The sequence below is a fragment of the Eptatretus burgeri genome, chromosome 3 (genome assembly GCF_056783735.1).
Source record: "Eptatretus burgeri isolate ZD-2024b chromosome 3, Ebu_testis_v1, whole genome shotgun sequence".
NCBI classification, from domain to species: domain Eukaryota; kingdom Metazoa; phylum Chordata; class Myxini; order Myxiniformes; family Myxinidae; genus Eptatretus; species Eptatretus burgeri.
In genome coordinates, this window is record NC_140963.1 from 131,889,543 (window position 1) to 131,902,672 (window position 13,130).

The 13,130-nt window shown below is 42.3% G+C and overlaps 1 protein-coding gene across 3 annotated transcripts in view; it reads left to right on the forward strand.

Moving 5' to 3' along the window:
- LOC147030992 (sickle tail protein homolog) overlaps positions 1–13,130 on the forward strand; it is a 276,462-nt gene that overhangs the window by 255,489 nt on the left and 7,843 nt on the right. For all 3 annotated transcript variants that reach the window (XM_085875631.1, XM_085875633.1, XM_085875632.1), the window contains exons 17-18: positions 3,999–4,082; positions 10,857–12,185. In XM_085875631.1, the coding sequence (XP_085731757.1) occupies positions 3,999–4,082; positions 10,857–12,185 (1,413 nt within the window). The remainder of the gene's footprint in view (positions 1–3,998; positions 4,083–10,856; positions 12,186–13,130) is intronic.

The following is a 13,130-nucleotide window of genomic DNA, read 5'->3' on the forward strand; positions in this document are numbered from 1 at the left end:
GAAAGTCATCAAATATTTCGATGATGTAACATGTCACAAACAAAATAACATCCTCAAGCAATCGTTGAATACATTTTTCTTTTTAATAAAAAGTTACAGTAAGTTATAAAAGTCTGAGTCCACTTAAATCGATGCCAAGCTTTCTCACACCACGGCTTCAAACAGCAATTTTTTTTAATAACGCCAAAGATATTTATTCATAATCATATTATATTGACTGACATTTTGTCTTTAACAGAATAAATGAAGGGTAAATACATTTGAAAGAAAGATAAAAATTTGTGAGCAGTCTGACGATGCTTTGGAGTGCATTACAACACTGTTGGGAAAACATTAACTCAATCGTACTCCATAAATTAATTAATTAATTAATTAATTAATGCCAAATACAGTTCAGTTGGTTCTCAAGAGAAAAGGGGATCACACTGATTGTTATCACCACACTTTTTTTGAACAAAAAAACAAAAAACAAGGGGCTATTTTAATTGCTTCCGTCCGTCCGTCCATCACGCTATCCCTTCCTCAACAGTTGTGCAGAAATTCACCAAATTTGGGAGTTGTGATCAACACGTGACACAAAGCTGCAAGAGCGGTGGCATTTTCACTCCCACCCTCTGGGGTGGGGTCAAAGGGTCAGATACTGTAAAATGCAATTTCAGGCACATGTTTTCAACATTTTTTCAATGAAACTTTGTCGATGCAATTAACATTGGGGGACGCATGGAATATGGAAATATTTTTGGGGATTTGATCCCAAATTTTTTTTTGGGGGGGGGGGTTTCACCCCAGGGGGTGTGGGTTTGGGGTCACAGGGGTCAAAATGTTTTTAAAAAAACAAAAAACGAAAAACAACCAATGTTTGATATTGGGTCCTTACTGGTGGAACCTCTTGCTGTCTTTCAACTGCCTTTGGTGGGAAGCGTGGGGATTTGTAATAGCGTGCCGTCACTCCAGTTGGATATATGTAACGACAGCTTGGATGAGTTCATGGAAATCCCAAGAAAGTGCTTTTGGTTTCGTATTATCACGATTTATTTTGTTATCACACATAATTTACCAAATTAAATACTGGACTCAAACTTTTGTACCCCACTTTATGTTTGAGAATGAGTCAAAAAGTTACATCAATTGTTTTATTTTTGTTCAGTCACTGTCAATGTTTTGGAGTCGAAACAAAATATTCTGCTATCACTTTTTGATTCCCCCCTGTACAGATTGTTTCTCTCACGCTCCCATCCCCCCCCCCTTCTCTCTTCCCTCCATCCCCATCCTCTACTCCTCCTGTCACTACATCCGAGACGTTACTCATTAAAACTCGAGCATGTGAGCTCATTATCAGTCCTTTGTTAATAATTTTTGATTTTTTTTTTGTTAAAAAAAACTCCTTGTAACCCACTGCACTTTTGGAAGGAATTCAAATAAATGAACGGGTTAATGAATGATTGATAGAAACGCCATAAACACGAGCCGAGAGCATTTTCATTAAAGGTTTTACCTGCTGCGAGCTGAAGAATTCGAGTCATTTTGTTTGCCTTTTAAAAACCTTTCCAGGCTGTTGATTTAGCATTCGTTAAAAGTGAAACGTCGAAGGCAAAATGGAAGAGCAGAGTGCAAATCAACCGTTAAATATTTTGTCAAAGCCGAGCGAGTGTGTTAGTGCATTGTTAAATTGTGAATTTATATTTGTGATGAAATTTGCTCATGTGGAGTAATTGACAGCCAGGAATATTCAGCCTGTAATGACAATGGCGTAAGTGATCATGAATATCGACTGGAATACTGGTCCTCATGAAGACGAGAGTCGGGTTCCGTTGGCTAACAAGTTAAATGATTGATTTATCAACTCGTACCAGGCAAGCTCTCCTGTTCTGATGAAGGGCTCGAAATGGTAGAAACACCTCGCATCCAATAGTGATCAACGTACTCTTATCACCTTTGAATTGTTAAAATCCATTGCATGGACACAAATTATTACACATACAAATGGAAAATTTTTATTACATTCATCCCTTTCTCCATCACCTGTACGCCCCAGATATTTTCTTTCCGTTCCTCTTTGTCTTCTCCCATCCTATTGTCTGTAGTCTCAGCGAATATGAAAATAACTCAAACATTTGAGATTGGGACAGTGTGATGTACACATATGGACAATTAATTACACATAATGTAATTCATCTGTCCAAAACCTTCATCTGTCGAGTTAAACGCCCTTCGACGGAGATGACCACTAAAACGGCTCAGCCAGGCCGGTGCTCCAGTACGTCCCTACCACACTAATGCTAACTTCTGAGATGTGGTTTGCTCTTTCTACCATGAAGCAAAACTTCAAGCGGTTGAGTCACAATACTCAGACCCAGGCGTCTCAGTCGACCGGGTCAATAAACACACGATGAAGTTTCATATTTCAGAGTATACGTTAAAATGCCATATTTTCGACATGTGAATGTTGATCTTGTCTGTGCAATATGTTAGGGTTACAAATATTTGCAACTTTCTCAAGGGGGTCACACAGAAAAAAGCTTGAGAACCCCGACGAGAGTCAAACACAAGTTAACCGTTTTATTCAATAATTCAGTTTGCATAATTTATGAGAATATTTCTATATATACCAGCGGGCTCTGCTTACACATTGTAAGCAATAACGAACTGTGCCGTGCTTCCACATCGTCTCGGGTCGCTTACCTGCAATTGATTTTTCTATATATATATATATATATATATATATATATATATATATATATATATATATATATATATATATATATATATATATATATAAACTTTCCTGCTATATATTATTTATATATTGACTGTTTTTTGATATTTGCATGTCGTACATACTTGGAGCCTCATTGGAATGCATTGCTGTCTGCGCTGTCACTGATGATTCGCCAAGTAGCGATGAAACCGGTCCAGCAGCCGAGGGGGTGTGTCGCATTGGGATTCTCATGTGTGCACTCTTTGTGAATGTCTTTATAGCGGTGGAGGAACTCTGGGAAGGGTTTGACACAGCATAGCGCTTACCTTGTGTAGGCCTTCTTAGTTGCTTTATGCAGCAGTTTCGGCTGGAGGAGCATGGGTGGCGTTAAAAAAAAAAAATTATTTATATGTGTATATCCTTCTAACCACTCATTCACTCTCACTCACTGACTCTGATACAAATATTTAGTATTTTCTCGGTGGTCTTCAAAGTATAAATTTTGCCTACTGATGTAATTCGAAGCCACAATTCCAGAAAAAAATATCACAAATCTGTCCATAAATGTCTGTGCACGAAATTCTCCTAAAACTCAAGTGGACAATGAAAATGGCACATCATGTGACTGGACAATGTACGAATATTGTTAAACTCATGGAGCAAACACCTCCGGACGTCCCAGGTGCCTTGAACGGGCAATCTTGGAGGGCATTTTTGTTTTCATCTTTCTTTGTCTATGCTGAAGTAGCGAGGCCCTTTGTGACCCGGTAAAGTAGAGATCCATTGGTTTTGAGCTTGTACCAACCTTATTGAGGTTCACGTGAGAATGAATGCTGCCACACTTCCAACACAAACATCCAAATATTCCACAATTCCACCTATAGTAGTCTGGCTATTCTCCAAAATTATTCGCACCATTTAAACACACAACTGTGAAAAACATGCATCACCAAATAGATCAGACAGTCCCTGTGAATTGCAGCTGGTATGATGATGTTCACAGAGAACTTAATCATACACCTGTGTTCCTCAGCACGAATGACAATGTTGGCCACAATTTAGATGTTACCCAGAATTCTTTGCACAGCATTGTTTCTTCCTGTATAACTTACTCAGGGTAGATAATATAATTGGCACAAATTTTCATCATTCAACGTTTTTCTGTTTTTTTTTCACTTGCTCTGCAATTAAGAAAAAAAAAAAAAAAAGGTCCAAGTCAACATTGAACCACCTTCATACGTGATAGGAAGACCTCAAGAAAGACAACTTGATTTGTGTTTGGGGATTTTTCTGACACCAGGGATTTGAGCATGCTGCGGAAGCTTCTGCCACCACGGAAGTGCGAGAAAATGAAGAATTACCATCAATGGCCTCAGCACCAGAGGTAAGCCGAACTGAATGCTGTAAAGGTTGTGCTGATTGGAATGTAATTACCAGCAACCTGCAAGTGGATGAAAGTGGTCAATGTATATTGTTTTACCTTCATAGTGAAACATTGCTTTGGATTGGCACGCATGGCCTTCCCATCTGAGCAAACAGCTTTTTATGCTGAGGTCATAGGTTGAAATTGCATATGCTGTGTTTATTTGGTCTGATGTCTTGCAACGTTCTTGTCATTAATTTGAACGTGTATTCATATCTCATAATGTCCTTGGACTACAGGTAATGTGGACACACTCCATGAGCGTTAGACGTGCAGGTTTAAAAAGTAAATAAATAAATAAATAAATAAATAAATATCGGTTGGAATTGAAACCAGGTACCTAAGTACCATATATTTTTAGAACTGTGAATAATGACTTGTCGTTGGGAGATTTCACACTTGAGTATAAAATGGCACCACCAACTAGCACTATAACCTCGCAACGTCGTTAAATGATTTCATCAATATGCACGGACCTGGTGTTGGCTTAACGGTTAACATCGTTGGCTTAAGATCTGAGGGTCTACCGTTCAAAGCCATGTTTTTAACCCGTTGAATTAACACCAGGTGGGTTGACTCAGCCTGTCATCCTTCTGCAGAAAACAGTTCTGGACATTCGTTGAAATGTAGAACACTCACTCGTATTGGAGGTTTGGCACACCAAATTGGCATCATGTGGACGGGGCTTTGCGTCTAACAGGAAAGGACACGCAACGAAGCTTCATTGATAATATCATCCAGTCATTGGAAGATTTTTGTTTTTTTTCTATACAATGTCAAGGCGCTCATGGAGGAGCGAGAACATAGAATGGAACAGGATGTAACAGAACACAAGGAACAGTGGAATAAAGAGAGGGGTACACACCAATTGCAGGGTTGAGGGATCAAATAGAGGGAGATTTGAACAAATAAGGGATGTGTGGAAGAATGAGGGTGAGGGGAGGACATAGGGGGTGGACAAGATGGATACAGCTGCCTACTCTCAGGAAGGAAAAGCTGGAAACTTGGAATGGGAAGGGCTAGCGGGGGTAGAAAAGATCATGGGTTGTGACTGGGGGATGATCTGAGATGGTGGTGAACAGCTAGCTGTCTTGAAGCCACGGAGGGAAGAGTGAGATTGAAGAGACTTGAGGGAGTTTGCAAAATTCAGGAAAGACAAAACACAAGGGGGCGCTACCACCCTATCCGTGCACTGGTATAGCAGGGAGTAAATAAATGAGTGAATAAGTAATCCTGTACTCATTGCCATGAGTTCACACTGTCCCATGTCATGCCCACAGACTGATGATGGTAACCACAAACACACACTAATTTACCACGGGGGTCCATGCCTACTGCACGTTACCTGGATATTCCTGAATGAAGACCACTCTGTAGTGAAAACACTGAGCCTGAACCTGATCCTTGCCTTACGAGACGATTTCTAAAGTTGGTGGTGCCTTTTGACTCCGAACTATGTCAGACATTTTTCCAACAAAGTGCTCGTTACAAATCATTTTCACACCAACTTGGCACCTGCATTCCTTCCTGTCTACACCGAGGCACTTGCAAATCAAGAAGTATTTTTTTTCCATCCTCAAAAGTAATTGTTAGCTGTTTTATTGGAGGCATTTTGGCTTGTAATTTTTTTTTTGCCAAATCCACATTAGTCGGGATCAGACAACAGTTGTCAACAAAAGCATTGATTTACACGTAGGTCATGAATTGAATGGTCAGAAATTGAAAATTATAAAATAATAACCAACACTTGGATAAAATGTCTGTAGAAGCTGATGAAGGAGGTGTAAGGAGTATGGCGATGCAATATTATCGGGGGAAAGGGGTGTTGGCGGGAGGAGGAGGAGGTATCACATGTGAAAACCATCACCGGCTTCAACATCACATCTAGTAACCAGAATGGCCACTCGGTGGAGAGCATTACCTCCGCCAAGGTGACTAGTTTACGTTTTGTATCCCACTGTTAGGCACAATCTGGATTCGGACCGGAACTAAAATTTACTTGGCTTGTTCTTGTCACGTAAGCAACTCATCCACCAAGTTTAGTCCCAATCCGCACAAAACGTTTTGAGATATCCTGTTCTATGTCGTTTTTGGCCCGATCTTTGAATGGTGAAAAATCACTTTAAAAATTCTTTGATGCGGATCTTAATCAAACTTTTATCTTTAAAAAAAAATTTTTTTGCATACATTGTCAAAGCTCGTATGAGAGCAAACACACAACGCACAGCAAGGGGGGGAGGGGCAGGAGACAAGAGGGGCAGGAGAGGGAAGAACAAAACAGTGGGGAACAGAGATATTAGGAGATCTGTGGAAGGGAGATGGATGGGGCGGGGAACATGGGGAATACAAGATCGACATTACAGGGACTTTCAGGAATGAAGGCAGGGAATTTGAAGGAGGTGGGTTCGGGGTGGATTAACGGGGGTAGCAAAGATCGAGGTTTTGGATGGGGGATGATAAGAGGTGTTTGGTGAACAGCTGTTTTGAAGACCTGGAGGGAAGAATGGGATTGAACAGAGTGAGGGAGTTTATTCCAAAGGTGGGGAAAAAGAGGAATGAAAGAGTGAAGGTGAGCAGTGATTCGTGATTTTGGTTGTTTTACCAGAAGGAGGTTGTTGGCGGACCTTGAGCGCCCTGTGGAAATATAGTGGGGACAAATCGCAGATAGAGAAGGTGGGGGAGGGGGGTGAGAATGGAGAGGAGACGGTAGAAGACAGAAAGACCACCGAACTGCCTGCGGTGATTGAGTGAGAGGCCCAAAAACTCAGCCTTATCTCGGGAGATGCAATGATCCTAAATGCCTTGATTTCCACAGCATGAAGCTGATAAAGGTGAGAGGCAGGAGCACCAGCCCAGAGGGGAGAGCAGTACTCCATCAGGCTGTGGACAAAAGCTTTGTAAGTGGTCAAGAGCTCAGGTGGGCCAAAAAGGACTTTACACAACAGAGGATTCCCAGTCGGTGACTGGCTTTGGAGGCGAGGTTGGAAATGTGGCTTTCCCAGGAAAGATCATGGCAGATAGTGAGACCCACAAGCTTGAAAGAAAGGACTTCTTCCAGAGGATTGTTGAGAAAGTAAATGGGAGGGGGGGAGGGGGGTTCCAAATGGTCCTTCAGGAGAGACAAAGTGAGAGTGTGAGATTTGTCTGGATTGAAAGACATGTTCCATGTGTTGGACCAGTTTGTGATTTTATCCAAATCTGCAGTGAGTGAAGAAGCTGCTGCTTGCCAGTCTGAGGAACTACAGGTGGTACAGCAGAGATTGTTGTCATCAGCAAAGAGATATAGAGGATTTTCCAGAGAGTCGGAGAGATCATTGATGAAAACCAGAAAAAGAACAGGGCCCAGAACGCTACCTTGAGGAACTCCAGCCTGGACAGGAAGAGGGGATGAAAGAACTCCATTTAGGGCCACACGTTGACTGTGACAAGAGAGGAAGTCGGCGAGCCATGAGTGGAGATGGCATGGGATACCATAGGAAGAGAGTTTGGTGAGTAGGGCAGGGTGCCAGACTGTGTCAAAAGCACGTGATATGTCCAGGGATACGGCTCGGATTTCCTGTCTGGCATTGAGGACCTCCATCCATTGTTGGGAGAGCAGAAGCAGCATATCCAGGGTAGAGTGACCTGGACTGAAACCAAATTGATGATCAGAAATCAAGCCATTGGAGAAGAGGAAGGATTTAATGTCAGAAGTGATGATGGATTCCATAACCTTGCTGATGATTGGGAGAAGGCTGATTGGTCTGTAGTTGCAGGGATCTGTTTTTGCACATTTTTTGTGCAAGGCAGTAATGTTTACTGATTTTTGGCCTTGTCACATTTCGTCCTTGTTTCATACCCAAGCTCTTCACCAAATTTTGTCCCAATCCGTTCACAACTTTTTGCAAACAAAAAAATTATGTCGTGCAGATCACGATACTTGCAAAATCCACCCCCCCCTCTCCAAAGGTTGCCATGGATACATCAAATTGTCCATTTCATTTCGATTAAAATTGACAATCTTAATCAAAGCCCAGGTCAATCGGAAGAAAATTGATTATTTTTCATATTGAAATTGGTGACTTTAGAAGTTTGACCTTGAGTTGACCTTTGGCCTTTTGACCACAAAACTAGTTAGTTTCCAAACTCAGTGACGCATGACGCAAATTTTGTTAAACTTTCAAGTCAATCGGATGAAAAATTATTTCAGAAATTCGACCTCCAAATCAATAGTCTTCTCAGTTGAGACGACCACAACAACTTGGTGACGTTTCATGAAGATCGGTTTAAATTTGTGATTAATTTTAATCTATGTGCAGCACAAGACTGTGGGGTAGCATAATTGGCTGAGTGTGTGGCTGTGCCGCTGATGCAGTGCCCTCTGCTGATCAGGGGCAATAATTTGGAATTTGTTGACGGTGCCAGCAATAGCTCACCTACTCTTTGCAAAGGACACCATGGGATCTCTAACGTCCAGCGGCGAATGCTTGCAGACGGGACGCCCAGTTTTTACCGATCATCCGAAGGACAGCACACACACACGTATCGATGAACCACCCTGCACGTGAAACACCAGGATGACAATTTAATAGCTGCTTCAGGATTCAAACTCAGGACAGACAGCTTCGAGGTGACTGTATGTCCCTCCAGGCCATCCTGTCAGCCCTACGTGGTTCATGAAACATTTGAAGACGAACTTCCCCAGGGCCATGATGTTTATGATGTCCTCCAAACGATATGCAGACCCAACTGATCGCAATGATTCGGAGCCAAGTGCCTGCAATCTGTGCAATGCATCCCAAGATTACGAATCAAAAACTGTCGGGTTATTTCTGATAAAATGACATCATTTTTATGGGAAAAAAACGTGTTCTGTGTGTGCTTGTGTATCATACAGTCTATCATTACCACTTAGCGACACCGACAGGATGGACCAAACAGCCTCCTTTGCTATTAAGTTTCCTTACAAGTAACCAAATACTTGGGGTAACTCGAGGGGGAGCACTCGGGAGAGTGCAAAACCTCTGCCGCCAATACTGCTGGGTCACTCAAGTGAACCTTATATCTTATTCATTAAATATGATGTCAACAGTGCTGACAGTTATAGTTCTTTTCTCCAACATTTTTTTTTTGGGGGGGGGGAGGTTGGAAATCACTTAAAATATGTAGAAAGGCAAAAAAAACATTTTTTTCTCTAACAATTTTTTTTGAGGGGGAGGTTGGAAATCACTTAAAATATGTAGAAATGCAAAAAAAAAAAATTTCTCTAACAATTTTTTTTTTGGGGGGGGGGGAGGTTGGAAATCACTTAAAATAAGTAGAAAGGCAAAAAAAAATTTTTTTTCTCTAACAGTTTTTTTTGAGGGGGTTGGAAATCACAAAATATGTAGAAATGCAAAAAAAAAAAATTTTTCTCTAACAATTTTTTTTGGGGGGGTTGGAAATCACAAAACAATAGAAATGCAAAAAAAAATTTGGGGGGGGTAACAATTTTTTTTGGGGGGGTTGGAAACCACTGAAAACATGTAGAAATGCAAAAAAAAAAAATTCTCTTAATTTTTTTGGGAGGGGGGGGGTAACAATTTTTTTGGGGGGGGTTGGAAATCACTTAAAACATGCAGAAATGCAAAAAAAAAAAAATTTTTCTCCCAATTTTTTTTTGGGGGGTGTTGGAAATCACTTAAAACATGCAGAAACGCAAAAAAGAATTTCTCGAACAATTTTTTTTTGGGGGGGGGGGGACCAAGTCCAAAATTTAATGGCATGATCCTTGGACCATACCTAACCCCCCCACCAAGTTTCGTCGAAATCCGTCGAGGAGTTTTTTCGGTAATACTGTTCACAAACAAACAAACAAACAAACAAACAAACAGAAAGGGGTGAAAACAGTAACCTCCATCCATCTTCGAAGATGGCGGAGGTTAATAAATACGGACATCCACACCACCACACCATGCATGGAATTTAACACAAATACTGCGACACACGTCTGACATTCCTGACCTTGTAAAGTGAAACACATCTCTCAGTGTGAATAGCCTCACTGTTTGGAGCTCGTACGCTCAGTCTGGACAGCAGCTCTCGTACGTCAATGATGCAAGGATTTGGGCGCACCAGTTAGATTTGAAGAAGTTACGTTTTAAGGAATAAACGTTTTAAGGTTACTTTTAGATGAAAAGCAATAGTTGGAAAAAAATAAAAAAATAAAACTTCAATGATGCTCATAAATGGTCAGTGTACCGGAGGTTAACGAATGAGCTCACAACTTAAAAATCATGAAAATTAATATAATCCAACATTTATTTATTTATTTATTATGTCTTCATTTTTCATTCTCAGCTGAACTTGTGCATCAACGATAAGTGAATGACAAGATGACGCAGGAAATAATGCAGGACCAATTTATGTTTGAAGATGAATTTTTAAAAACGAGGAGTTTTATCGAGGGGCGCCAATGGGACGCGGGAACGGTTGTGTTCGAGAGGAGGTAGCAGATTCCTCAGCAACATTACTTGGCATTGACGAACGTTGCGGAGCCTTGCAAATGAGTGCAAAAAAAAAGTAGATTTGCAGAAATTAAAAATAGTCACCAGCTGTCTGCACAGCCCTGCAGTATCGTTAGATGAAAAGCAAGGCAAAAAAGAGGCTGCTTTGCTTCGCCTAACGCTGATCGCCTGTTGCCTTGCATGTGTTTGCTGCACAACCACACACTAGCCTGCATTTTATTCGGCATCGTCCTGTCCTGCTTTCCCCCAGACTCGTTACTTACCATCCCCGATCTCTGAAAATCAAGAAAGCAGCACCAAAATAACCTACGTCAAGCTTCCCTCCATTTCCCAGCCAGCAAACGACGAAAGGACTGTCCGGGTTTTGGGGTGCGCCAGGCGGGGTGATGAAGGCAGCAGCATCGTCACAGACAACCATAACACCTCGCAGCTTCATCCTCCGCAAGCAGAAGGAGCTCTAGAGGAATCGCGTGGAGGGCGAGAAGCTGGCGAAATGGCATCGCTCGAGCATTCACCTTCGAAGGAACCAAACGTCAGTGAAAGTGAGGAAGAAACATCTGATGCCACGGCAGCTATCCAGGAAAGTAATACCACCCGGACTCGGCAGAATGTGACCACCTACGAAGAGCACAGCACGGTGAAGTGCGGTGCAGTTCCACGAACCATCACCATCCGCTACATTGAGGAAATAATGGCAGATGGAAATGAAGACGATGAGGAATCCGGAAGGAGGGAAAATAAGGAGAAGCTGGCGTTCCTCATCCGAGAAAGCCAGGTATGTGCAATGAGTCACGCCGAGGCAGCACAGATTGCACGTGGCGATGAAGTGACATCCATAAAAATTACGAGTCAAGAACAAGATGAGGTCAACGAAAGCATGGCCGGTATGAGCGATATTGCAGAAACATATCATGAAGATCCATGCACCTTTGAGGACTACGGTGACCCATCTGCCGTGACACATCGTGACAAGAGACCACTTATCGTTATATTCGATGATCCAATGGACATCCGTTCAGCTTACAAACGCCTTTCTACCATTTTTGAGGAAACAGATCTTGAAGATGAGTGGGCAAGATATGACGGGGAGATTGAGACAGAAGAGTCTGGTGAGGTTGCATCTACAGATGGACCGGATGAATTTGGGAACATCAAAGCTGGACTTCGGCCTGATGTTGATCAGGAACGCAGAGTGGAGAAGGAGAACAAGTCCAGGTTCAGGATTCCATTCCCACGCAAGCAGTTGTCAGCACTCACTTCAGCACTGCGCTTAGGCACTCGATCAGGCAAAAAAACCCTGGAGGTTGTCCCAGATGGAGAAGAAACAGAAAAGTGCTCAGATCCGGTAGAGACAGGGAATCATGGTGGAGAGGTTCCAAGAGCGACTGCTATTCGAGAGAAGACGTACCAAAGCCTGGACTCACTGGAGGAGAGCATTCGTGAGCTGGAGACGACAATCAATGAAATGGCAGTGACCAAGTCACCTTCTGCAGAAACGAAGGAGACTACCGCGTCAGACTCCAAGAAGCCAAAGCCACCCATTGGGCCCAAACCGATCCTGTCCCCCGAGCCAAAGCAGGTTCATATGCATTTTCTACTTACCAATTTTTTTCCCCACCTTTTCCCCACTTGTTTTTCCTCCCTCTCTCCACAAATCTATTCTTCTGGGAATTTCTTTGGAGAGGAAATGTCCTCTTGTTTTTTTTTTTTTTCCAGCTCATCAAGAATCTATTGTGCCTTGACGTGAAATCCAACTTGAGCAGATGCTTTACTTTCTCAACCTGCATGAACTTTCCCAGCTTTACGGCCATCCTGCTACTCTCATCCGTGTTGATAAATCTTTTCGTTGATTGTCCCTCTCCATTTGCTCGAAGTACCCTCCCCGCATGCATCAATATTGGAAATTAACTGCACCGGGTGCATTGGTTGTGCCTTGAGAAATAAACCCTCGTAACATGCTCCTGCTGTTTTTCTTGTTCTACTCCGGCCTACAACTTGATGCTGTGCTGTTCTTGTCCTGCTGGCTGGGCTCGGAGTGATTGCCTCGCATTGTGCCTGCTGCTTACTACCTGCTTAGTGTCTTATTCAGCATCGGATTTTTGGAGGAAAAACGATGTTGTTGGAAGAACGCAGCATTTCCTGTGGCTTTTTTCTTCTCACTTCCCCACTCTTATTCACTTCCTATCTTCCTATCAATATCACCAACTCCCCCCCCCCCACTCCTTCCTCCTGATCTCCACTCCACTTACCCCTTCCCCTTTTCCAGCTGTTTTTCGCCCTCCTCATGCTCTTCCTTCCACGAACCTTGTGTGCACTCATGTTGCAGTCACTACTTGTTTATTCTCATACCAGATAGCAAGGTATGGTTGGCTCAACAGAAGCTCATTAATGGTTTGTTGACCAAACAGGAGTTGAGTTTGAAAAATGTTGGCCTATCGTCGTCAATCGATCTCATTTGTAATGAGCAGAGATGGCCAAGTTTTACTCTCTCATCCCTTATTGGACATATTTGTCAAAATTGAGC